This window comes from Sycon ciliatum, chromosome 5 (genome assembly GCF_964019385.1).
Source record: "Sycon ciliatum chromosome 5, ocSycCili1.1, whole genome shotgun sequence".
NCBI classification, from domain to species: Eukaryota; Metazoa; Porifera; class Calcarea; order Leucosolenida; family Sycettidae; genus Sycon; species Sycon ciliatum.
In genome coordinates this window covers 37,049,702-37,076,857 of record NC_088647.1, presented here as the reverse complement: position 1 = coordinate 37,076,857, position 27,156 = coordinate 37,049,702, and the positions used below count along the sequence as shown (strand labels likewise).

General features: G+C 48.2%; 3 protein-coding genes and 1 non-coding gene across 5 annotated transcripts in view; 1 reads left to right on the top strand and 3 right to left on the bottom strand.

Annotated features, from left to right (window-relative positions):
- LOC135818568 (paired amphipathic helix protein Sin3a-like) overlaps window positions 1-4,955 on the top strand; it is a 40,044-nt gene extending 35,089 nt beyond the window's left edge. The window contains exons 31-35 of the mRNA XM_065331966.1: window positions 78-161; window positions 999-1,096; window positions 1,901-2,271; window positions 2,836-3,161; window positions 4,032-4,955. Coding sequence (XP_065188038.1) covers window positions 78-161; window positions 999-1,096; window positions 1,901-2,271; window positions 2,836-3,161; window positions 4,032-4,361 — 1,209 coding nt within the window. The 3' untranslated portion in view covers window positions 4,362-4,955. The remainder of the gene's footprint in view (window positions 1-77; window positions 162-998; window positions 1,097-1,900; window positions 2,272-2,835; window positions 3,162-4,031) is intronic.
- A 1,724-nt stretch (window positions 4,956-6,679) lies between these two features.
- LOC135818567 (PHD finger protein rhinoceros-like) lies at window positions 6,680-23,847 on the bottom strand. 2 transcript variants are annotated; one of them, XM_065331965.1, is made up of 12 exons: window positions 23,547-23,847; window positions 22,863-23,188; window positions 21,414-21,893; window positions 16,757-17,059; window positions 16,460-16,567; window positions 15,928-16,298; window positions 15,590-15,723; window positions 14,807-14,864; window positions 11,086-11,191; window positions 9,346-9,460; window positions 8,001-8,155; window positions 6,680-7,141 (listed from the first exon to the last, which is right to left on the bottom strand). In XM_065331965.1, exons 2-12 carry the CDS (start codon window positions 23,139-23,141, stop codon window positions 6,983-6,985), a joined length of 2,268 nt encoding a protein of 755 aa, XP_065188037.1. In that variant the 5' UTR covers window positions 23,142-23,188; window positions 23,547-23,847; the 3' UTR covers window positions 6,680-6,982. The 2 variants fall into 2 exon arrangements, with proteins under 2 accessions (XP_065188037.1, XP_065188036.1); XM_065331964.1 differs by having other exon boundaries at window positions 22,863-23,173.
- Window positions 12,213-12,332, bottom strand: Trnal-caa (transfer RNA leucine (anticodon CAA)). The gene is made up of 2 exons: window positions 12,295-12,332; window positions 12,213-12,258 (listed from the first exon to the last, which is right to left on the bottom strand). It is a non-coding gene; the product is annotated as a tRNA-Leu (tRNA).
- Window positions 23,848-25,338: 1,491 nt separating the features above from the next.
- LOC135817051 (uncharacterized) lies at window positions 25,339-26,307 on the bottom strand. The gene has a single exon (XM_065330151.1). It carries the CDS (start codon window positions 26,305-26,307, stop codon window positions 25,339-25,341), a length of 969 nt encoding a protein of 322 aa, XP_065186223.1.
- Window positions 26,308-27,156: the final 849 nt, after the last annotated feature.

Below are 27,156 nucleotides of genomic sequence, written 5' to 3'. Positions count from 1 at the left end.
TGCGTGTGTTCATGCGTGTGTTCATGTGTGTGTTCATGCGTGTGTTCATGCGTGTGTTCACCGCTCTGCCTGTGCAGTTCCGCAAAGACTGCCGTCTTACCATTCAGCTAGTTGAATCGGTAGACAACGCGCCGTCTGATGAGGACACGGCAATATTCAAGGTACATGTTTGTCTGTGTTGTTAGTGGTGTTTGTCGGTGTTGTTAGTGGTGTTTGTCTGTGTTGTTAGTGGTGTTTGTCTGTGTTGTTAGTGGTGTTTGTCTGTGTTGTTAGTGGTGTTTGTCTGTGTTGTTAGTGGTGTTTGTGCACACATGTGCTGTACACTGCCTTTTCCTATTTGCATTCATCATCATCATCATCATCATCATGTAATTGTGTTCAATTGTTGTATTTCATGGAAAAACGATCTTTGCGTTGGATTCATTTAAACTATTATTTGTGTAGGGTTCCACTCCTTCATCTTGGGAAATTGTGTTTTGTTTGCCCAAAGAAGTGGCTTCATAAAAAATAAAAAAAATAAAAAAAATCATCATCATCATCATCATCATGAGAAAAGCCTCTTTTACGGGCAAAGCAAATGTATATCATTACAATATGTAAAGTGAACAGGGGAAATCAACACAAAACCAACCGGAAAATGATGAAACACAAAAGCAGTCAAGGAAGTAAATCAATACAAAAACAAGCAATGAACACAGAGTAATAAAAGGGGAAAAACCAAATAGCATTATATTAAGTTGAGGCCAAAGGCAGCACCCTACTCCGCCTGGCGGCACTGGGCCAGAAATGAGTTCGGCTGTCGCCTCTTGCCGTACGAACCGCGGCAACCGCGGAAGCAGGTGACTGCCCATCGCAGCAAGCAGAAAGACAAACGGGTGCGTAGTATGCCATCATCATCATCATCATCATCATCATCATCATCATCATCATCATCATCATCATCATCCACTGCCTATTCACATGTACATGTGTGCATTGTGTACTCGTCTACACTGCAGGACTGGGAAACTTACGTGTCCAGTTTGGTCAGTACGGGCAACGAAATGTCTCCGTCCGTTCAGGAATCCCTGAAGAAGAAGAAGCTCTTCTTGATGAGGTAACCCCTTGGCTTGTGTCTCGTGTTGTTTCCCTCTTACTGTCTGTTATAGTAACTTGACGACTGCTTGTTTTGCACATTACTGCTCTTTAATTTAAGAAAATACTTCTACGAATATAGTCTCAGGACTGCAAGATAAAAAATCAATGAAAAGAGGGAGTTGCGATATCGATATTAATTTTTATCATTGCTGCTCTTGCTCTCTTCTTACTCTTCTGTTTGAACTGATGGCGCCACTGTGGTATGCTGTTGGAATCTGAGCTGCCACTGTGGTATGCTGTTGGAATCTGAGCTATCTGAATGTGTACTGGATACAGTCTACTTTGCGTATAATGACACTCAGCGGGGCATCAGAAAGTGTCCTTATTCGCGAAGTGTCCTTATACCCGAAGTCTCAATATTTATTACAGTTAGATGGGACTTAAAACGTCACTTTGCTCTGGGCATGGAAATTCTGTCGTTATACCCGCAGTCGTTGTACCCGCAGTCGTTATACCCGCAGTCGTTATTAGCCAAGTTGACTGTACATGCTGCACCAGCTCACTATTTGTGAGTGGAAGTCATTGCAGCGCGAATGTGAAATGAGTGAGGGTCTGGTGCATCTGACCAGAGCATGACTGTGCAGGGGGTCCTGGTGATCGGTTGCTCTTGCAGTACATGTACTTGCATCGCTTGACATTGTACTGTGCGGGTGTGTGTGGGTGCGGGCGTGTGCGGGTGTGTGTGGGTGTGTGTGGGTGTGGGTGCGGGTGTGTGCATGGGTGTGTGCATGCTTTCTGCTTTTTGTGCCCATGTGCTGTACAGGAACATCAATAGGTCACGTCGCCTCTATGCTTCCAAATGCACTGGATCAGCATCATCCCCGCCACCACCACCTGCGAATGCTGACATAGCCACTAGGGGTGAGGCTACTGCGGGTGCTAGCACGGATGATGCCACTCAGCGTGATTCTGCTGCTGCCGCTGCTGCCACTACTACGGACACTGCGGGCTCCAGTACTGCCGGGGCTACTGCTACTGCTGCAACACCGGCTGTCTCATCAGATGCTGCCAGTGCTGGCGATACGGCTGCCAGAGATAGCACGTCGGGAGGCGCAGCAGCAGCGAGTGACAAACCTGTTGGAGGATCTGCTGCCAACTCTACTGCACCTGGCAATGGTGTAAAGCTGGAGGCAGGTCAGTGGTTTGTTAGTTACCTCTTCTAGTCATATTTTGATCAGTGACAGCTACAACCAGGTACTGTATGTTCCACAGTATAAGCCGCACCCACGACGTGTTTTGTCACGAAATAAATACAAACATCTATCTCATATATCTCAGAACAGAACAACAAGGACAATCTAGGCTTGTTTGCTGCGACTTCAAGTTTCATGCTCTGGCAATCATCAGGCAACAATATCTATCCGTTGATTTGACCATAGTAGTATAAGCCTGGCCACTGACTATTTCCTATTTCTGGCTGAATTACTGATGTTTAAAGTGCGGCTTTTACTCCGCAAAATACGGTACGTTGTATTGACCAACTTTTGAGTTTACGCAAATGTAGTGCTGCTGCTGCTGCTGCTGCTGGTGAAATTGTGTGTGTGTTTGCAGTGCTTGGTGCTCCTGCTTTTGGGGACATGATGTGTGCATGCATTTTATTCTTGTGTGTGTTTGTGTGTGCGTGCGTGTGTGTGTGTGTGTGTGCGTGCGTACGTACGTGTATGTATGTTTGTATGCATGGTTTTGTTGTGTATCCAGACACTCCATTGCCACCGTCGTCGCCCACGCCCAGTGGCGGTGCCGCCATTGCCGCTGATGGTGATGCCTGTGCTGCTGCTACACCTGCTGATATCTCTGCTGGCAATACTTCTGCCACCGACCGCGACGTGAAGAATGCGGCCAGTGCCAGCAGTGACGAGTCTAGAGAGCTGGTAAATGCGACACCCGCTGCAGCTGGCTGTGACGGCTGTATTGTCCGCGGCGCACTGGAATGCCGCATCAACCTTCGCTCGTACAAGATGCAGTTTGTGGGAGGCTCAGCTGATCTGCTGTATCGCCCATACCACTCGCGTCCTGCCACTCAGGTACATTTTGCATGAAAGGAAACCGACATCACAAAGCTATGCTGTTGTAGCAAGTGGAATCCGGACCCGATGTACACTTGCTGCGCTGCTCCTGCCTCGACATTCTAGCTCTCTCTCTCTCTCTCTCACTCTCTCTCTCTCTCTCTCTCTCTCTCTCCCTCTCTCTCTCTCTGTGTCTCTGTCTTGCTCTCTCTCTCTCTCTCTCTCTCTCTCTCTCTCTCTCCTCTTCCTTCCTCTCTCCTCTCTCCTCTCTCATCATTTGCCTGCAATGTGTACACAGCACGGTGCGTATGTGTGCGTGTGTGAGTTTGTGTATATGTTAGGGGTGAAACGAGTATCTATTTTGACCAATCGATCACTCATTCATAATATTCGATCGAGTATCCGATTATTTCGAGTATTTTATCAAAATTCAAAAGCGCTAGATTTGTGAGTTCTCGACCAATTCGGAAGAAATTATCTGTGAACATAGAACAAAAGTCGCCAACGTCTTGTACAGAGTGTAAAGTAACGATTTTCACCAGTGCTTTTATTATCTCATAACAAACTAACGTTACTTGCCGTGGTGATCGCATCGTCCAAGTCGTAAAATACTGACTCAAAGGCATGCATAATGCATGCATACCAGTGGATGAGCGGTACAACAGAAGTTTTTGAAAATAGAACGCCAATACTAAAAAAAAAAAAAAAAACAATCGAGTGCAAAATTTCGAATACTCGCTCGTTTGAAATTTTTGAACGAATACTCGAATATTCGAACTAATCGTTTCACCCCTAGTATATGTGTGTACGTGTGTATACATAAATGCACTGGGTATTTTAGTACAATTGTTGTGCTTGTGTGTGTGTGTGTGTTTGACTGCTGTACAGAACTGGGCTAGCGTAGCTGAGCGGCGTCTCAGCCGCTTCCACCACTGGCTGGACAAGGAGCACCCTGTGGATGTGGAAAGCGTGCAGCAGTGCGATGCCTGGCTGATGGGTGCCGGCCGGCCCAGCGGTGGTGCAGTGCTACCTGCGACTACATCATCCAGTGCCTCCACATTAGCACAGCAATCTACGTCATTGTCTGCTGCTGCTGCCGCCGCCGGTGGTGACGGGAAAGCCCCTACAGTGCTGCGTACAGTGCGCCAGTGCTTGTCAGATGGACGCAATTACTACATCACGCGGGAGTGTACTGAAGAAGAAATGGACGAGACATAGTACTGCTGGATAGTGGTTGTTGATTTTGTAGCGCTTACTAGTATCATCTTTATGTTAGTATCGTCCAACTGGCTGGCTGGCTGTTTGGCTGACTAGTTCACTGGTTGACTGGTTTACTGACTGGCTGGTTGGTTGACTGACTGGTTGGTTGACTGACTGGCTGACTGACTAATCTACTTATCCGGGCTACTGTGGTGAGTGGCCCCATGAGCTTGCTTGCTCTAGCGTGCCTGTATCTGTGTGTGCCTGCGTGCGTCCGTGTATGCACGCGTATGTCTGTGCATGTGTGTGTCTGCGTGTGCGCGAGCACGCCAAGGCGATTTGCATCGGTTCTATGTACATATTAGGCAAGTTAGTGCTCGCGCTGTACCCACTGTATAGCTATTAGTTCTGTTGCCAGTGCTGACATTGCTGCCTGTCGGCCTGGCCCGGCCCGGCCTGGCCTGCTGCCTCCTGGCCTGTCGGCCCGGCCTGCTGCCTCCTGGGCTGTACGTGTTGCATGGCTGTAGCCTATACCGTGTGGTCACTGGGCTGTACGTGTTGCATGGCTGTAGCCTATACCGTGTGGTCACTGGGCTGTACGTGTTGCATGGCTGTAGCCTATACCGTGTGGTCACTGGGCAGTAACCTATACTAGCTGTACCGCCTGTGCCCTGTGTGCTGCAGCGTATGCAGTGTACAGCGTATACAGTCACTGAGTGCATAGTGTATGCAGTGCACGGCGTATGCAGGAGTGTACATACATGCGCAGGGCGGACTCCTTCCATTATAAACTTAGTTCTAGTGCTACGAACGCATGTATTTAACATCTTATTTGTGGCTTTCTAGTTTGCATTGTCAATGTATGGAGTATTTTATTCCCTTATATGGCATTCAGGATATGCTGCTGCTGCTTTTCATATGGCACCCATTGACAAGAGTAGCACGCCTTAGGGATGTACTCTGGCCGTGCTCGATTATCTGATCTCTATTCAGCTGCATGCAATCCTTACCAATACCATGCTGTGCTGCTGCTGCTGTTGCTGCTGTTGTTGTTGTTGTTCTGTCGACAAGCCGCACTGTTTCTTACTAGCATGCTGTAGATCCACTGACATGTGTTGGTATTCTGGTGACACTGTACATGATCTGATGTAGAGTATACGAGTAGTAGTCCTGGATCAGTGTCATGTTCGTTGACACGCTGTACATTTGTACGGCCATGTACAGTGCCGGAGGTGATGATGTGCCGAGCGTAACAATTGATGCTGAAGTAGTATGTGTCGAGCCGGTTCTGGGACAGGTGCATGATCCAGCCCGAAAAAAATGGGGTACTATTGCCGTGCGCCATCACATTATGCTGTGTGTATTGTTTTTCCCCGAACTTACTAGCCTCGCCGGCTTGGCAATAGTAATCTGATTGCAGCGTCAGCAGCTAGCAGGGGGTTGATTCTCCATGGCAGCAGAATGGGGAATGAGAGGGGACTACAAGTACAAGTACACTGTTGGCCATAGAAATCCAACACCTCATGAACAAAGTAGCGCCGCGTTTGAGTGCACAGACCAGTATGTGTAGTGCCAGGGCTGCGTAGTGTCCGGCGCTATTTTATTCATCAGGTTGGATTTCTTTGTCCAGTACTGTGTGCACAATGAATTCACGTCAAATCTGAAAAGGCACAAGTGCCGCATGCGCACACACACCATTTGCCACATCCAGCTGTATCATGCCACCAGCTCCTGGTAGATGTACTGGGTCGCAGCATGCACAGAAGGAAATTTTCCCTCCGCTGCCAAACAGGACTGGTACTCGTACACAAGTAATTGTTATACCCATGGTGACGGTGCCGTGGTCACATGATCCAGTGAGGCTTTGGAAAGATAAACGAACAGATGTGAGATTGATATGCCTGTCCGGTCGGGCTGGGGTCAGGGGTCTGTATCTTTGAACAATTATCTTCAGTAAAAAAAATAAAAAACTGCGAGTTTGAAAAAGGAGGTCAATAAACAGAGTCAAGTCGGGAAAATACAATCGATGCAAAACAAAATTAATAACTGAAATACAAAGGAAAGTAAGAGTGGGCGGTTTCATCGCGACGAAAGAGGTCTATAGATCTTGCGATGCTGTACAGTGTGTAAAGAGCAGTTCAGCACCAAGTACGGTCAAACATGGAGCAACCCACACCGGCACTGGCAATTGATGAGCCACTGAGCACATTCACAGAAGCCACTGCTGCTACTGCTTACCCCCCCCCCCCCCCCCCCCCGTGCTAAAGGCTAAAGCATCATGACCAGCACCAGGGTACAGTACAACAAGGCTGAGCAAGCCATACGTCTGTCTGTAATCGAAGACAACGGTCAACTCACAATGGCCTATCAACACAACACTGTAGTGCATACTAACAGGTGCTTGCTGTCGACAGTATTGGGACAGGTGCTAACTGATACATGTAGTCATGCAGTCATGTAGTCGTGTAGTCATGCAGTCGTGTAGTCATGTAGTCATGTACAATCATGTGCTGCAGAACACCACGAGAAGTGGACACGTTCACGGCAGAGTCTTCAACGCATTTGAATGAAAATCCCCAGCCCGTGCCACTGCAGAAACTTAGCAGGCAAGATGGACGTGAGGAGGATCACCCCATGCACTAAGGTGTGACAGAGGAAACATCACCAGCAGCACCACCAGCAGCAGCAGTGGCAGTAGAGCTCTTATCAGCGGGCATCGGTGCTGCAGCGGAGTCCAGTGCTGCTACGTAACGATCTCGAGCGACTCGGACCCTGCTCATCAGCTCATGGAAGTGATCCTGTAGGACACGGCAACAACAATAAACACACATACAAAGTGAAACTTCAGTACACATATCACATACACTGATGGTGCACATATCACATACATGTACATGTACCTCCAAGGGAAGTACAAGTCAATACTTCATAGGTGTGAGGTACTCAATAGAGAGGTCTAAAAGATGCATGTTATTTCCGACGTGACGCACAATTTCACGTCAAATTTGGCGTAAAACTCCAAATTTCAATGTGAGCTGCAGGTCACTTGCGTTGTTTTTGGACGTGCGAGCCAAATAACGCGAGCTGAACTTTCGCGTCACGTCAGAAATAACGGGCATCTTAACCGCTCTGTTAACCGAGGTAGAATGACTGCAAAAAGATATGCAGTCTCAGCTTTGGCTGACATTTTACGGCAGACTCACGAAAAGAACTCTGCATTCTCTGCTAGTCCACCAACAATGAACAAATTCGTACAGCAAACAGCATGGACACACGGCAAAGCTACACTATAGTCTAGAGAGACAGCAAAGCAGCCCAAAGCTACATCACTGCTAGTGTAGAGAGACGGTAAAGCTACACAGTAGCTACACTTCAGAGACTGCAAAGCTAGACTCGGCAAAGCTAGACTCGGCAAAGCTAGACTCGGCAAAGCTAGACTCGGCAAAGCCAGACTGCACAGGGACAGCAAAGCTAGACTGCAGTTACACTGCAGAGAGAAAGAGGCCAACGCTACACTGTAGAGAGGGACGGCAAAGCCACACTGTGGCTATACTGTAGAGAGAGAGAGGGAGAGCAAAGGCACACTGTTGCTACACTGCAGAGAGACTGCAAAGCAGCTAGACTGCAAAGTTACACTGTGCGGCAGATACCACTGACCTGAGCACCGTCGTAGTTGAACAACCCGACAACACTAGCCGGTGTCTTGCGGTGCATGGTACGTCCCAACTTGCGACGGTTCAGCGCAAACACAGCCGGCACTTCCTGCTCCTGGCAATGCTGCAGTATCTCCGTCACCTGGTCATCTAGACCACCTGGGCACACGGACAAGCAAGAATCATTGACATCACATTACATCATCACCACATCATTATGACATCATCTTCGACTCGGACGGTTTAAAGGTGAGCAGTGAGTACTAGTATCCCCCACGCCTACAGTACATTGTACATCCACACCAACAGTACATCCACACCAACAGTACATCCACACCAACAGTACATCCACACCAACAGTACATCCACACCAACAGTACATCCACACCAACAGCACATCCACACCAACAGTACATCCACACCAACAGTACATCCACACCAACAGTACATCCACACCAACAGCACATCCACACCAACAGCACATCCACACCAACAGTACATCCACACCAACAGTACATCCACACCAACAGTACATCCACACCAACAGTACATCCACACCAACAGTACATCCACACCAACAGCAGGCTCTGTGCTGGCAACATTTCACCCACTGAGTATCATCAGGGCAATGGTGTGGTCAGGAAGGTCTCATGAATCTTCCTGTCACTGGTAGATGTCTGCAACAGTATCACCGGGCTCCAGGGAGATAAGGGGGATAAAACCGAACTACCCTCACCAGAATCACGCTCTTCTTAGCACCCTAAGCCATTGTGAGAATGAGGAGAAGAAGTCTGACACATAAGTTGACATAACGTTAGCATACCAAAAATATTACCGGCTATAAGTCGACTTTTCATGACCTAAAGAAAAAAGTAGTCGACTTACCACCAGGGTTTAACCGCTATTTAACCGGGAAATCAAAGCCACAACCAAGTACACGGGTCACTGTACATGGGTCACTGTACATGGGTCAATCGGTAAAAAAATACAGTTCATGTATCTCTGCCTAGTCCCAACACTCATGTGTCAACAGTCTCATGTACATGTGTCAATCGTGGAATCTCTTTCATCTTTCATATCATAGTCAATGCATAGCACAGCGGAGATTTCTGTTGGCCAGGTCTTGCAGAAACTCCTTGCTGAAGATCGGTTCTTGGGACAGATCAACTATAGGGAGAGTTTTGGATCTCCTGAAGCGTTGTGTCATATCTTATCTCCAACGAATACCCAGGAAGAAAAAAGAGCAGATCAGAAATGGCCACAATTGATAAGTTCATGTTTTCAGAGACTCGTTAGCACCTGAAGCGATTTCACCTCCACTACCCTTTGAGTACTTGTCAGCATCTTACCTGGATTTTTGCTGCGTTCCAGGTTGGGTGAGATCAATACACACTTCAGCTTCCTGGCCTTGACGTGCTTCTTGACTTCACGCAGCCCTATAACATAGCGACGTCGGTATTTAGCCTGTGTGTTGGTGTGTTGGTGTGTTGGGCGAGTATCACCAGCAGTGGACAACACGGTGAGTAACACAAGCAAAGGAAGGGAATTGAAACGTGGCAACGTTTTTTTTGTTACATTTCAAACCAGATCGTGCCGATTTTATAATTTTTTAAACCCCATTGTCATCGACACCCTCTGCCTCCAAGTGCACATACACCCTCTACCTCCATGTGCACATACACCCACTCTTTCTCACTCTCTTAATAATAATAATAATAAAACTGGTTTGAGGGAAAGAGACAAACGGGAAAAGTCTGAAGAAAAAATTGACTGTCACCACCAGGACTCGAACCAGGGACCTTCGCTTGTAGCCAGCGATGCTCTAACCACTGAGCTATGGTGTAGTCGTCATCCCAGCAGAGGCCGTTCAACATCTTCTTCAGACTTCGTAACTCACACTTCCTGTGAATCCACACAGGTGGGTAGGACGCAGCCCTCACTGTACCCACACACTTCACGTACAACCTAGCACGCAATAATAATAATAATAATATTATCTTTATTAGGATGACCCAGAGGCTTGTCGCCTATCAAGGGGTTCACCGCTTTGAAGGGTGTACATGTACATGTACATGTACACGTATGAGCTAAAGTGAAAGTAGTGAAAAGTTGCGCAGCGTGAATGCGTTGGGGAGCACTTTCACTCACCCAACGTGTATTTACCAACAACACACTCTCACCCAACTGACCACACAATCACCCACCCACCAATTGGTCCCACTCATCCATCCACCTTACTGCCCATTCACTCGCCCGCTCACTGACTTTCTCACCCGCCCAACTGCCCATTCGGCAGCTTCGCCGATGATTTCTTCCTTAGCGCTGCCCGTTGCATGCAGACTTCGCTTGCAAGTCAGGTGCGTCTGCATTCTCATCTATCGCTTGACCTTCGCCACTAGTACTGGCTACACGCTTTGCCTGCTGCTCAAAATAGCTCTGAATAGAGCGCTGGCCCTCTGGATGTCGACGCTTCATTTTTCTTTTCCACAAAGCGAATGCATCGTCCAAAACACGACCAACTTTGTCAAAAACAAACTGCAAAGGAAAATTTGACTCTGAGACCGAGGAATCCGGCGATGTAACTAGAAACGTGTTGGACCCAGTTCAGTACGCTGTGTCCCAGCACCATTTTTACACCTGGGCTACACTTTAGTCACCGTCCTCGGACCGTCAGGTGGACTCCATCCAGGCATGCACTGCGAGCGCTGGGCCTGGATCAAAAAATTCTCCGCACCCACATCGAATTTGTTTTACTGGTTCCCGGGCATCCCGGGAACCGCCCCATGTACGCCCCTGCCACTCACTCACTCACCCACCCACCCACCTACCTATCCACTCTCTCACCCACTCACTCACCTACCCACCCACTCACTCACTCATCCACCTCCCCATCACTCACTCACCTACCCATCACCCACCCACCTACCCACTCACTCACCCACCCACTCACTCACTCACCTACCCACTCACTCACTCACCCACCACTCACTCATCTACCCAGCAACCCACTCACTCACTCACCCACCCATGCATACAATCATTCTGAAAGACAGAATGTCAATAGACATGTAGACACAGTTTAAACTGACCTTCAGCGGATTGTCACGATGTGCCCGATCCTGAAAGAAGATGATTCTCTGCAGTAGGAGAATGACCACTTCGTCAATGCTGGCTTCTAACATGTGATCGCAGTACCTGATACAGTGATAGCAGAGAGAAGAGGGAAACACCCGCATATCAACACATAATATACTTCGAAGTAATAGGAATAAATATACTCAACCTGCGGCGGACAGAACCGTTTCGTCCTTTGTGGACTCATCAGCGCAGCACAGAGGAATAAATATACTTCAAGTAAAAAGAATAAGGTGAACTTTTCTAATTGTCCGCAAACTCCAACGCAGCCACTTACACATTTAGCAAACTTGAATGGCAGTGAAGAGACCGTTTTTGGAGTTGAGAAGTGAAGTTTGCTAACAATTTTTAAAGTTGCCTGCATCTATACGATCACCGGAGAAACCAGACCACTCTTTTATCCCACCTGAAAATTCACTGACCAACGTTGCTCACAGATCAAATAATTATGTAATCTTTCCTCTGCTGTCTTAAACCCTACTCTATTTTTGTTTTCTTTTAACCTTTTCCTTTTCCTTATATATATGTGCCTGCAAGCAAGCAAGCAAGCACACACACACACACACACACACACACACACACACACACACACACACACACACACACACACACACACACACACACACACACACACACACACACACACACACACAACCGCACCCACGCATGCAAGCACACACATGCAGACATACACACATACACAGTGTCACTTCTGGATGCATAAAGGAGTGTTTTTGCAGTCCACCATGACACCCATGCATGGCCATGAATGCCAGGATTTGTAATACATGGTACTTCGAAGTAGTACTGTGCTACTGTAGTGGATTGGCGGGTCCAGGTTGAAATTGAGCAGAAGGAGCAATGTCCTTGTGTAAGCAGCAAGCACACACACATACACACACAAAATGTGGCAAGTGCATGTGCCCTACTGCCCCTACATCTTGCGCAAATCGTATCCAGCTCAAAAATCTGAAGTTGCGACAGATTCAGCGGTGAGGCAATCATAGTTCCCTCCACCAAAAGTAGAGTGGGGTGAGTGCACAGAACAGAGTGAGAGAAATAAAAAAAATAAAAAATAAACTGTCAGAAGTGGGATTCGAACCCACGCCCACATACGTGGACCAGAAGGCTCCAATCTGCATTGACTGCAGAAGGTACAAGACCTTGAGTCTGGCGCCTTAGACCGCTCGGCCATCCTGACAGGACAGTAAACAAGAGGACAAGTACTATAAACAAACAAGACATTGAGAAGTTGCCTACTCCGCAACACATACGAGACACATGTTTTGACACGCAGACAGCCCAAACCCTTTCTACCAAGAGTAGACTACTACTAGTATCAAGAGTACATAAACCAGAGTGTGCAACTCCCACATACCCTGCTGTCCCGACAGAATTTCAAGTTGACGTCATTATTTATGACGCAATGCTCCTTGCACCAGTGATTTACAACATGTGTACGGGTATCAACGCATCACACGTTTTTCTTTGCAAGAATTTGTACAGGATCAGATCGGCTTCGGTCAACTACAGGTTCCGGATTCGTCTGATAATCCGTGTACAGTGCGCATTGCATCATCAAAATGACGTCAACTTGAAATTCTGTCGGGACAGCACCCATAGTGGAGTTGCACACTCTGGGGGGTTATGTACTCTTGCTAGTATCAAGAGTACATAAACCAGAGTGTGCAACTCGGGATGGCTCCTGTGGGAGCGTTATTCGTGCAGTACGTCATTTCTGACAGCATGGTAAGCCACAGGTACGGTGAAAAGTTGCGTAACCAGTCACGGTAGTGCAGGTCACTGAGTTTGTCCTGATTTCGGTTTCTTGATATAGATAGCCTAGTGAATTTACTTGTCGATGAATGTACGCAGCAGCATACACAGTCACACAAAAACACTGAAATCCTGAAACAGGACGTCTAAAATCAAGCAAACTTGGTTGATTTCCGGGCTATGAAACACGAAAATTTGAGCTGTACGCAAGTCGCGGCTTGGCTGATATCATTAGGGTGACGTAGTGCACGAACTGCGCTGTTTCAGATCTGATATGCACAGTTGCACACTCTGGTTTATGTACTCTTGCTAGTATTCAACTGTGATCACTGGTCTCTGGGCAAGATGCACAGCCAGCCACTTTTGGTCATGGACACTTGTTCCTACCAGTTCTACGTCAAGAGCAAGGCACTTTTTAGCATATCACTAGACAAGTACTTTTAAAGAGTACAAGTACATACACTACCAAACAACAGTCAAAGTCATGGTTCCCTTGAGACTCAGTTAGACTGAGTTTTCAGCATCCGTAGGAACGCCATCACCCTGCTATGATCAAAGGCGCAGATGCAGCTCCCAACCCGGGCCAAAGCGGTGGGAGGTGAGTAGATCAACCCACCAGCAAAGTGGTCAAAGACCGAAAAGCATTGTTTCAATACAAATACAAATGTGGTGACCTTTCTTCCAAAGTACACTCATCCCTCGTTGGTCGAGCACTTTACACTCGAGCACTCTCCATACACCATCAGTGCTGCTCAGCGACATACGATCAAGTGACTTAGCGATGCACCAGGTGCTGTGCAGCACCAGGCCTGCAAACACTGGGCTGTGCACTGGTGCAGGGCGCTGTGCAGTCACAGACCTGCAAACACTGGGCTGTACACTGGTGCAGGGCGCTGTGCAGCACCAGACCTGCAAACACTGGGCTGTGCACTGGTGCAGGGTGCTGTGCAGTCACAGACCTGCAAACACTGGGCTGTACACTGGTGCAGGGTGCTGTGCAGCACCAGACCTGCAAACACTGGGCTGTACACTGGTGCAGGGTGCTGTGCAGCACCAGACCTGCAAACACTGGGCTGTACACTGGTGCAGGGTGCTGTGCAGCACCAGACCTGCAAACACTGGGCTGTGCACTGGTGCAGGGTGCTGTGCAGTCACAGACCTGCAAACACTGGGCTGTACACTGGTGCAGGGTGCTGTGCAGCACCAGACCTGCAAACACTGGGCTGTACACTGGTGCAGGGTGCTGTGCAGCACCAGACCTGCAAACACTGGGCTGTACACTGTTGCAGGGTGCTGTGCAGCACCAGACCTGCAAACACTGGGCTGTGCACTAGTACAGGGTATTAATTTCTTCATGGGATCAGGGTTTCCTTAGCACGGCGGAACTTTTCCAAAGGATGCCACCGGGAATTACAAGAACATATCACCATCGTTTGCTCCAGACTTGAAAGCTTTATTCCGTTTCTTTTCTTTTCTTGCCATGGTTGGCTATCACCCCTCTCTCGCAATTTGTGTGCCAATTGGTCATGTACCACGAGTTGAGTGAAATAAAATAAATAAATAATAAAAGCAGTGCAGGCCGGCCATAACACATAGCTTATTCCCAATGCTAACTGGGGAGGGAATGATAAGATGTGTTATGTTATGACGTAACATTGTACATTAGCTCTACTGTGTATGCACGTACGCACATTTTCGAGAGTCCTCTCTGTCGTTTACAGATTGAATCTTCTTAGTTTTTTCTACTTGGCGTCTTCGAACCAATAGACTACTTGTCTCTTGTCTACCGAACCTAACAACCTAACAACCAAACAACCTAACAACCTAGCAACCTAACAACCTAGCAAGGCGGAAACATGATGCTATAAACAGGGTAGACAGCTTACTCTCTGAACTTACTCTCTGAATCGTCGACTGTGCAGAACGCCAGCTTTGGGCATGCAACCGTCAGCATTGTCTGGAGTAACAAAACACACGCACAATACACACGCGCGCACACACACACACACACACACACACACACACACACACAACATACACACACAATATACACACCATTGGACCATTGGACGCCCATCGCCAGAGGCGATGATAGCGGTGCTACAGCAGAAGCCATCGCAACTTGTGCTGGGATTGCACCATTCAACAGCTTGCAAGGCTGAAGAATTGACCGCCACTATTCAGCCTGGTCTACACAACACAGCTATGAAGTGGCTTTTTTCTGGCCAGTGAACCCTACTTTTTGGTCTTTTTTCTTTCCTTTTTTCCTTTTTTTCTTTTTTCCCGCACATACATCACACCACATACTCCGGCATGCACTGGCTATTGGTAACCACCCAGGAGAATGAAAGAAAAGACAGGAGGAGTCTGAGAAAGAGAAGAAAGACACACACACACACACACACACACACACACACACACACACACACACAAGAATAGCAGCGACGGCAGAGGCAGCAGCAACACCAAATAGTGGCAAATACACAGCCAACTACAAACATAGGCACACAGCCACACACATTGTACCCAATAGGCCATGCACACCATAGACTGCGAACGGCAGTGACACCATCCTATGCTACAGTAGGAGGCATAGATACTAACTTGTGTATCATTCCCAGACACGCACACCCGCACTACATGCAACACCCCCGCACACATATACGCTCAACCGTCACTCACTGTTGGGAGTGTCATCCACATGTTCCTCATCGTCATCCAAGACCATGGCGGCGACATCATCAGTGACATCACCAGCATCGTCCACAGACGCTGCACTCACTGCTGTTGTCAGGGTATCCACACAGACACTGGCACTGAATGAAGTACGCACACCACATGACAACACAGCATTACCGCATCTGCTCTCAGCCTACCATCTGTGTCACCAGTGCACCAACGCTGTCACCACTGCACACTAGCGGCATTGCCATTGCATACCACCCTAGTGGCAGCCATTGTCACCAGTTACCCTGGCCGTTCACAACAAAGCAACAAACCTAACCGCACTACCAACACACCTGTCCTCAGCAGTATCATCAGCAGCAGCAGCAGCATCAGCAGCACTGCAAGGAGCCCCATCACCGGAACACAGCGACAGTGCAACTGCAGGACTCTCAGCAGTGGCGCTGGCAGCATCCAACGAGTCACCATTGGTCAAGAGAACATCTTGATGGGCCCTACCGCTGTCAATATCATCATCACCAGCACCAATACTGTATGTATGTTCACTCTCAGCTGCATCCATTGCATCAGCCACACAGTCATCATCATGTTCATCATCAGTGGCATTGTCATCTTCAGGTGACTTAGCATCTGCAGTGCCGGCGGAATTCGATGGTGCCGCTGCCTCACGAGCTTGACGACGACTTTCTCGTTCCTGCAAGATAGTCTGAGAGAGAGAGAGAGAGAGAGAGAGAGAGAGAGAGAACACAGTCAGATGTAGCACTGTCACAGACACCGTTACCACGGCAATACAATTAAATTACCGTGACAGCACTGTACATCCACGTCAATAGTCTCAATGCACAGACTCATTACTGGACACCTTACTCGCTTCAGAGCCGTGGGCTTCTTCTTGCGTCCACCTTCTCTCTCCTTGCCACGACGAACCAGAGGGGCAGTGGAGTCGAGCACATTGCGAGGGACGGAAGCTTGCTGCTGTGGTCATGAGTAGAAAGTAAGCAAAAAACAAAAAAAAACAATAACAACATGACTGTAGTCAATAGCCATGCACAGCAAAGAATGTACAAAACGAATCTGCAACTCAATATATGGAACATTCCCTTGAAACAAATTTGTGCACAGTGTATATACAGCAGAGCTGCCAATGCATGGAATACACAATACCTGGTGTTTCTGCCGTTGACTGGCTTGTGCTTGCGCTGCTGTGGCGTGTGCTGATGTGGACGCGCTAGGCGCCTTTTGCGACGATGCGGCCGAAGTTGTAGCTACCGTCGCCGCTGTTGTTGCTGCTGCTGGCGGCGGTGGTGCTGGCGTTTTCTGTGCGCCTGTCGATGCAATGCCGGGGACGGCTGGCCAGACAGGAGCGGCCGGTGCAAGCGACGGCCAAACACTGGGTGATGGCTTAACAGCAGCATGGCCAGCAGCAGGTGTGGACGATACTGGGACTGCACGTGATTGCCGCTGTGCCTGTGTAGTAGCATCAGCATCAGCATCAGCAGCACATACATGTAGACAACAGTCACACAGTAAAACCTGACAAGGCGACCATGCATGATGCAGTCAGAGAGTAAAACCTGTCAAGGTGGCCACTCGGATAAGGCAACCACCTGTCCCAGAAGACCACTGCAACCAGGACCAAGGGACGCTCTGTTCAGTCAAATCACCCTGGATAAGGAGGACACCTGGTAACAGAGATCACGTTTTGAAGGTCCCTTGAGTGGTCGCCTTACTTAGACAGGTTTCGCTGTATTAGTAAGCAAGGCTGAACACAAGCGAACAAGCTAGCTTATACATTCGTGTTGTAGCTATGCAATCGTGCAGGCAAACACACCCAGCTGCAGGAGATCCAGCTTGTAAAGTACTGTTGCAGTGCCTAGGTCATACTGCTGTAAATTTGTAATGGACCATTGCTGTGTCTAGATCATACTGTTGACAAGAACACTGCCTGTCAGCCACAAATGGAGCTTCAGTTTCTCAGCCATGTACTCAGCAACACGGTCAAACTCAGCCACGGCCACAAAAAGAACATGGGAACTTCTACTACCAAACAATCCTGTGACAAAGTCTGCCCAGGCGGCACCTCATGGTCAAGGTAGAATAATAATAAACACAGTTAGCATCAGGGGCGTCACAGGGCAGTTCGGAGTGGTACGACCGGGGGTCCGGGGGTGTCCCCCGGAAAAAAATTTGGGATTTTTTGGGCAATAGGGCACGTTTTGGCGCTCTGCAGCCGCAAACGAGGGTTTCCCGAGCACTTATTAGACAACCCCACTTACACTCAATATGCACATGTATCACACGGGAAACTTTAATTCAGAATATCAGCAAAGACACTTGATCCGACAAATAATTAAAAATACGGAACAATAGTTCTAAGCGGCATCAACATTGGCCAGACGCAAGATTTAAAATTTGCCAAACAAATCAATGCGGTGCTGGTTGGAGGAGGCAAAGTCATTGCCAATATCCTTCAGGTCAAGGGCATCACACTCCTCTTTCATCGTGGTGAGGATGGCACAGTGATTCAACCTCTCCTGGCTCATTGTGGACCGTAGGTAGGTCTTCAAGCGGCGCAAGGTAGAGAAAGATCTCTCGCTAGTGGCATTGGTTGCAGGAGCAACCAGAATTAGCCTAAGCAGGGCTACAACTTCACTTAGGAAGTGCTTGTTGGGCAGGGCCTGTACGTACTCTGCGATACGAGCAAGAGACACTTCCTTGGAGGTGAAGTAAGACGCCAGGATAGCGAGCTGCGACTCCAGCAATGACATATTGATGTCATCGCCCCAAAGCTTAGCAACATGCTCCTTCTCGTCCTTGTAGGCAGAACCAGCTGCAGCCTTCAGCAGAAGTTGCTCTAGGTTCTGGTAATGCTGCAGGCCAGGCTGGTCAAACCGGTCACCGATAGCTGCTATGATGGTGTCCAGTGCCGAAAAGAACATCGGACGATAGAGGTCCTCTACTGTAGCTGGGAAGTGAGGACTGGAGGTGCCCGTCTGAAGGCGAGCAGGGGTTTTGCGGCGACGTGGCAGCTGCGGCTCACTGACATCCACAGCAGACTGTTTGAGGAGAACATCGGCCCAGAACTTCTGAAATTCCTCTTCGGATCGAAGCTTCTGTAACGCCTTTACAGTCTGCGAAGCCATCCTTTGCCCATCTGCTGCTGAGAGTGACTTCTGTTGGAGCGCCACACTCAGGTTGTCAGCAAGACGCAGAACTAGGTGACCGAGGCAGGTTCCAAACAGAAACTCGAAAGTGGCTAGCTGATGGCCGACTCCGTTACACTTGGCTGACATCTCGTGGTCGTACTTCGCCAACTCCGTAAATCTCTCAAGACTGGCCTGGATTACTTCATAGTTTGCCAGGACACTCTGCAATGATGCTGCACGGACAGTCCAACGAGTCGGGCACAGGGTTCGAAAACCAGGCTCATCAGGTGCTATCTCTTCTTTTAACTTCGAAAACTCAGCAGTCCGCTTAGCCGAGTACTTGAGTAGCTTGCTCAGCTCGAAGGTAGTGTCTAGCGCATCCTTCACCACCTTCACGTCTCTCACCATGTCCTGGCAGGCCAGATTCAACGAATGTCCATAGCAATGCGTGAAGATCGCTTTGGGTTGCTCGTCCTGGATCTGTTTTGCCACACCATTCCTTGTGCCCTTCATAACTGCAGCACCATCATAGCATTGGCCTCTGCAGTTGGCGAGTGACATGCCCATGCGAATAATGCTGTCTTTTATTACCTGTGCAATGAGGAACAAACCAAGACCAAAACACCCAGATCAAAACAATGTTGTGGGACTGCAAGTAAATGGCACGCTGTGCAAATACATTGCAAAATCATTCACACTGACTGCTACCATATTAAAATAGTCAAATCCCTGAAATGTAACTATTGCACAGTACATTGTCAATACAGTGCTCTATCAAAAAGATTTTAAACATCAAGTGACAGCATTTACCTGGACAACAGTTGAAGCGTTGGCTGTGTGGATTGCATAAAATCCAAGGAAATCCTCTTGGGCTTCGAGATTGTCGTCTACCCAACGGACAACTACAACACATTGCTCCACGGTGGAGCAGTCAGTTGTCTCATCAACCATGATCGCAAAGATCTCGTTCCGAATCCGGAGTGACAACTGACGAAGCAAACGATGGGCCATCACCTAGGAGAGGCAAGCAAAAGGCCAATACAACAATAATAAGTTTGTGTGAATATTAGTCAGCTGCAATATATTCACTGAAATGGAACAATAGCTGATAAGTGATAAGCCATTGCTATCACGAAAATGCCACAGTATTTATTGTTCGCTATTTTCGAAGTACATCGAAGTTGGAAACACAATTATTGCTCTGAGTCTGAAGAATAATAATATCCAATAGCATATCATTAACATGCAGTCATTTGTCTGATACATCGAAGTTGGCAACACAATTATTGCTCTGAAGAATGTATCCAATAGCATAACATCATTAACATGCAGTCATTTGTCTGATTCTTACCTGAAGTATTTCATTCTGAATGGCAGCACTAGTGTACTTGTCAGTCCGACGGTTCAGCCAGCGCACAAGACTCTCATCATTGTCGGACAGTAGAGCCAGAACCTGCAGAAAATTACCGTCACACTCTCCACCTCCCGACCTGGAGCTTCCACGCAAAGCGAGTCCCTGTCGTGCGAGAAAGCGCACGGATCGGAGCACTTGCAGCAGACAAGCACGATTCTCCTTCCGCTGGGCAGTAAACTGGGAGTCCAAGCGCTCACCAACATCGCCGACATTTTCCGGGATTGTCAGCAGGCGATCGACCGCTTCCTTGTGGCAGCGCGACTCGGCATGTTTCGACATCACGCGCCTTGCCTCCTTCCAATTCTGATAGCCTGTTGTCACGAAGGCTTGCTCCACGGTTCTGGAGGAAATAAGGCCTCGCCTCGACGCTCTGACGCAAGTGTGGCAAAACGCTCGCTCGCTTGCGGAGTCCCAGTGCAACCAGGGAAAAACATCAAACCATTGTGGCTGGAAGGACCGCCACAGAACAGTCGCTACGCCATAGCTGCGCTTCGGAAACTGGAAATCCCTGGGCTGATTGGGCTTATCCGCAATCTCTGGTCCAGCGGATTCCGCCGCCATTGAAACTACCCTGCAGCTACGGAGCCAAGTGTGACGGTAAGTCCGCCTCAATCACAACATTATAACGATTTGGCTTCGCAAACTGTGTACATAGATCTACGGCGTGCTCCTTGTGCGCAGTTGTGGTGTGACTGTGAGGTGCTAAGTACTATAATGTGATTAGTACTAGTGGATGTACTCTAGACTAGTCTTGCAACACTTCGCGTTGTGCTACGAGGTGTGACATGTCACTGGTCACATCCGGCCTACCAGCAAGGCGCGATCTGCCTTGTTTAGCACACCGACATGTACGATCTGTACATATGGGCGAGTGCTGCGACCATCTTCTCACTGTACGAGTACACTGCTAGAGTGTAGTACACATGTACAGGAATGCCGTGCTTCGTGCCGTGACTTTTAGAGCGACTTTTAGTTGTAGTTACGATGTTTTGACTTTTGTACAAGTCCGAAGATCCTTGAATTTTTTTATCGCTTTTTTGGATGAATTGGGTGGACCATCCTGGACGAAAAGTGGTACGACCATGGTCGTAGTGGTCGTACCGTGTGTGACGCCCCTGAGCATGAAACATGTGGGGTTAACGCATGTGTCTGCAGGAATAAGTCAGGTGAAACATTTGAATCTGACGTACAATTGATAGTAGCTAGCGGTAGGGGCTAGCTGGACAGCTTTAGGGTCAAGGTGTACACAAATTCAACTTACCACCTTGACTGATCCTGCTACTGGGGGTGCTGAGGGCTTAGCAACGAAATCAAACAAGTCCAGGGTTGCTGCTTTGCCAAATTTCGGTTTGACCATCGCCCCAGTTGCTGCTGCCGCTGCTGCCCCTGCCTTTGCTGGTGCGGATGTCGTTTTTGGCTTTGCTTGAGTTTGGCGTTGTTTAGGTTTACCGGATGCTTTCCCTGCTGGTCTAGTCTCACTGATTCCTTCAGCGGTGCCTGGTGCTCTTTTCTTCTTTTTCTTACTGGTGAACTCCTCAAAGCCGTCATCACGCTTCTCCGCCCGGCTGGGCTTGGGTGACTTAGACGCGTGGTGTCGTCGGTCTTCCCGCCCGGGTGCGCTGTCCTTGGTCATCGGCCTTTCTCGGGCCGCCGCCGACGCGGAGGATAGCGGGGGCGGCGGAGACACACCGTGGCGGCGATCTTGACTGGCGCTGCTGCTGTTTGTGGTGCTGGAAGAGTGCTGAGGGAAGACATGGACACACGATAGTTTTAAAATGTTCACTAGTTCAGGAATGGAAAAGGGAAACGTCTGAAGAAAAAATTGACTGTCGCCACCAGGACTCGAATCAGGGACCTTCGCTTGAGGCCAGCGATGCTCTGACCATTGAGCTATGGTGTAGCAGCAACCCCAGCAGAGACTGTTCAACATTTTCTTCAGACTTCCATCATAGCTAATTAGTTATTCTTCAGGCTATTCAAGCAACTAGGTTGGTCAGTGTCCAATAAGCAAGCTCATTACAACCCCAACATCTCACACCAAGACTAGCTCAACCAACCCAACAACAAACAGTGTCTATGCTTGTAGGAGTGACTAGTGAGTACAAACAAGTTGTCGCAAAGACATTGGGTTGTTCTCATAATGATGTCATGGTGATGTCATAATGGTGACATAGTGATGTCATGATGATGTCAAACCATAACCAGGGGCGTCGGAAGGTAGTTTTTAGTGTGGTACGGTCAGCCATCTGAAGTACAATTTACTCGTGCGGGGAAGGATGGCTGAGCCGAAAATTTTGGAAATTTAGAGCCCAAATCAGTGCATTTTACTGATTCGCGGGGGTACTTGGAGCAAATAGTGGTACGGTCAATACCGTAGTGACCGTACCGTGTGCGACGCCCCTGATATCAAAGAACCAGACATGCCCCGGTGCACCTCTTGCTCTACCAGCAGAGCTACTAAATAACTAGATAATATGATACAGTACATAGCACACACACACACACACAAACACACATACACACACACACACACACACACACACACACACACACACACACACACATACACACACACAAACACACACACATACAAACACACATACACACACACACACACACATACACACACATACAAACACACACACACACACACACACACACACACACACACACACACACACATGGTCTGAATCCCTAGATCAACACTTACTTGACTTGTAGCCGCCCCTGTGGACCGCGCCCCACCTTTGCGCAGTGCTGATGCATAGTCAAACGCTACCGTCGGAGCTGGCGCCTGATCACCACGTCGCGCCTGGCGTACATCACGTGCATTGTCCGCCGAGTGACGAGTGCTTGGTGCAGACCCAGCGCGCTTCTCACCGCCTAGTGACCAGGTAGCATAGGCAGCAGCGGTGGCAGATGCACGGGCCTGTGAGCTACGGTACGGGGCGGCTGCTGCTGAACGGGTCTGTGACTGGTGCCATGACATTCCCGCTGAGCACCATGCACCACTCTACACCACTGTAGTACACAGTGATAACGACGATGGCGACGACAACAGCAAACATGCAGGTATCACACACATGCACATGAACACATGAACACACACACGCACACACACACGCACACACACACACACACACACACACACACACACACACACACACAGGTATTCTTTGGTCACATAATACATCGCATGTTGTTATGAGTGCACAATTGATCTTATTTATTGCCATTTTACGACTATTGCCTTCTCGTCGATTGTTGAAAATCACATAATTATTAGTATTGGTATCCACAAATGGGAGTGCTAGTAACGTCCAAATACTGTACAGAGTATTTTTATGTGCCATTCTCGTACTACAATTCTCCCAAAGGACATTCAAATCCTTACCCTGAGGTAATTGCTGAAAAACTATGCTACTCTTGATCTTCACCCACTCGTTCAAACAAATCAAGGACGCTGTGTCTTGAAAATTTGACAGAACAAAAATTCAAGCCAGGCTGGAGGACTACACGACACGAAGCACTGACATGGAATAATAATACCGCTGTCTTCCTCCTTCATCTACTCAAGAGTACTCTTGCTATCACCAGTGATCCCACAGTTTCATACAACTACTTTATCATTTTTATGTGACATGCAAGAATCGAATCTGACGAAAGCCAAAATCTCAACTGGTGCATATGTCATGTTGTCTTTCACAGTTTCAGTTTGATTCCTGATCTTCAGACTTCACAGGACTTTTACTTCTTCGTCTTTGCTTGGTCCTGCTTTAGATACGAGTCTACGCATGCATGCATGCACTCACGTACTGCAGCCATGCACGTGGTACATGGCATGCTGTCGACATGTCATTCTCAATAAGATGACATCATCACTGACAGAATTTAGTAATTCTTCTAGAAAAGCAGTCATCTGATCTGGTCATGCACTAGCAGAACCATACAAAGAATATGATGGGCCTCATAATCAGTCTTCTGTTGCTCCTCTTCTTTACCCACAATACCAGGCACAACCCGACATGCGTGAAACATTCCAGAAAAAGTACCAAAATAATAATAATTCTGCCAATATTTCTGTCGGCATTACAAATCGGTACCCCACCCATCAAGGGCTATCCGAGCCAGTCTCACATGCTCACAGTTACAGCAACATGTACAGCAAGGTGTGACTCTCTCTCTCTCTCTGGCTGTTCCAAGATCACCGGTCTGTTTGAAAGATGCAAAACGAGATGTAGGATAATCCTATTCCCATGCACATGTACTCTAACTGTTCCTGAGTGTTTGTCATGCGGCTGGTGTGTTAGTTTGGACCAGGGAGTCGTAAAATATTCTATGCCGTGACTCCATGGTTTTGACCAGGGAGTCACGGCATAATTGTTTACGCGGTTACTCCCTGGTTTCGACCAGGGAGTCCTGGGGCTGGATTTGTACGACTCTGGTTTCGATTGCAGCCACATCAGATCTCATACTTATGTGCTCGGGAAACACCAGGACAAGAGACTTACAAAGGCCAAAACCGTATCCTCAAACAGGCAGGCACACACACGCGCGCACACACACACATACACACACACGTACACATACACACAACAGGTAGTCACCAGTGATCACTGTATCTGAGTAGCTACATGTACACGAATCCAGTTTTACTATTGACATGAAAACTTTTCTTGTGCGTTATGCTGCATGATTATAAAAATGCAAGAAATTGAACCGAAGCAAAACTACAGATAAATTTTCATAAAAACACAGTTTCACTATCGCATACTGAGACCGAATTAGTAATTACAGATGTGACATTCTCTCTCTCTCTCTCTCTCTCTCTCTCTCTCTCTCTCTCTCTCTCTCTCTCTCTCTTTCTCTCTCTCTTTCTCTCTCTCTCTCTCTCTCTCTCTCTCTCTCTCTCTCTCTCTCTCTCTCTTGTGCAGGATATGTTTTCACTCTTTTGGGGGAGTAAAACTTGGTTGATAAAAAAATAAAAAACACAGATTTACTAGCGAATATTGAGTCATAAATACAGTCGTTATAATTAGATTAAAAAAAAGACAATCTGTCTCTCTGAATCTTGTGCAGGATAAGTTTTGGCTTTTTAAACATTCTTTTACCATTCACCAGAACGGAGTCAAGTGATAAGCACTGATATCTGGACGACGCCACCTGCACACAAAACTATCGGCGAGTTATTCCCGCTTTTCCGGCACCCGGCCTAGCGGGAAGAACGGGACAAGCCGGCTGGTGACTTTCTGGTATTCATAGTACAGCGGATAGCGCTTCAACGTCAGCATTTCCGTGAACGACGTCGAGCCCTGGAACAGGGCCATGAGCAAGAGAACACCGACGCACGAGTAGTTGATGTACCGACCAGTGGCTGCCACCGAGAACAGATAGACGCACAGCCACATGCACTGCTCGGCGAAGAAGTTCGGATGCCGGGAGTAGCGGAACAGACCGGACGTGAGAAATCCGCGAGCATTGTCACCTGCGAGGGGCTTTCCCTCACGCTTCGCCGTGTGCTTTCTACCCTGAAAGTTCCACTGCTGCTGGTCAGCGGTCGTCTCTAGGACTAAGAAGAAGAGGAAGAGACCTGCTGCAATGTAGTCCAGGTTGTTCAAAGGTGTCTCGCTTCGACGGCTGACATATGCCGGCACCGTGATCAAGAACAGTAACACATGCTGGAACGATGAAATGAAGAATAAGTTGAATAGCTGGAAGACGATTGGGTGCATGCGAGCACGTAAAGCCTCCCAGCGGTAGTCCTCCATGCCCGAATACCCTCCGCGTCTCCAGAAGTTAAACGTCAGCCGCACTGACCATAGCGTAGTCAGACCAGCCATGATCATCACCCGCTCCTGCCCTGGTGCTCCTGATCGTGTGCTGGGGTGAAATGCAAAGATCAGGGTGTACACTGTTGGCACCAAGGACCACTGACGATCCACATAGGAATAGTCACCTGTTAGCCAAGAGGCCACAAGGCAGTAGACGAACAAAAACGTGACCAACAGGCAAGCCACGGCTAGCGGATCCAGCACACAGAACGCTTTCCACAAGCCACGGGGAAAATCGCGTAAAACTAGATCATACTCCAAGCCCCGCAGTGATACTGCCGCATCACCGGCAACAGACATCAACGGTGCAATAAATTCATCCATTATTAATATTCAAATCTATTGCAGCTTTCCTCAGGCTATCACAGCTACAAGATTACGGTATCTCCCGACTTGAGGGATTGGGATGATACCAACGTTCAACGTATAACCAGAGGGACCAGACAAGCTCTTCGTCCTTCAAAGACTCTGTTCGCTACCTGGCTTGATCGACTTATATATCAGGAACGACCATACGCACGAAGCAAGGATGAACTGATACCATTCTTTGCATTTTGAATTTTTTGAAATCGAGGGCGCAGCTAGCTAGCGCGGGCCCGGGCGCCCGGGCGGGGAGTACAGTCATGACGTCGTCAGTGAGTGAGTGTTACCTGCTCGAATATCGCTGATCGGCCCGGCCAAATTACTCCGTAACCGGTCACGACACTGTAGTGTATATTTGTAGTGCTGTGCTTGCATTGCTGCACCTGTACCCGGCCGTCCCTGGCCCTGAGTGAGTGTTAGTAAGGAAGTACAATCATGTACATGATTGTGGTATGATGTTGATGTGACTTGGCTCGTGCTCCCCACAAAGTTGTGTCACGTTCTGACGCATCATGACCTTCTAGTTAGTACCCTTTCACCCTGGCCTTGGAGCTGCCTGCCAGTTAAATTTTTTATAAAATTAATTAATAGTGCCAGTGCCTGTACTGCCCTACTGGTGAGTGGTATGGCACTGCAGAGATTGATTCATTCATCACCATCATCAAGATTCATCAATCATGCTTGGTCATCTGCACCTGGCATACAGATAACTGCGAAGTGCCATGTCATGTACGCTGGCATAAATAGATGAAAGGGAAAGGAGAAAGGCCAGGATTTGGGCATGTCGGAGACTATGGAACTGGCAACTTT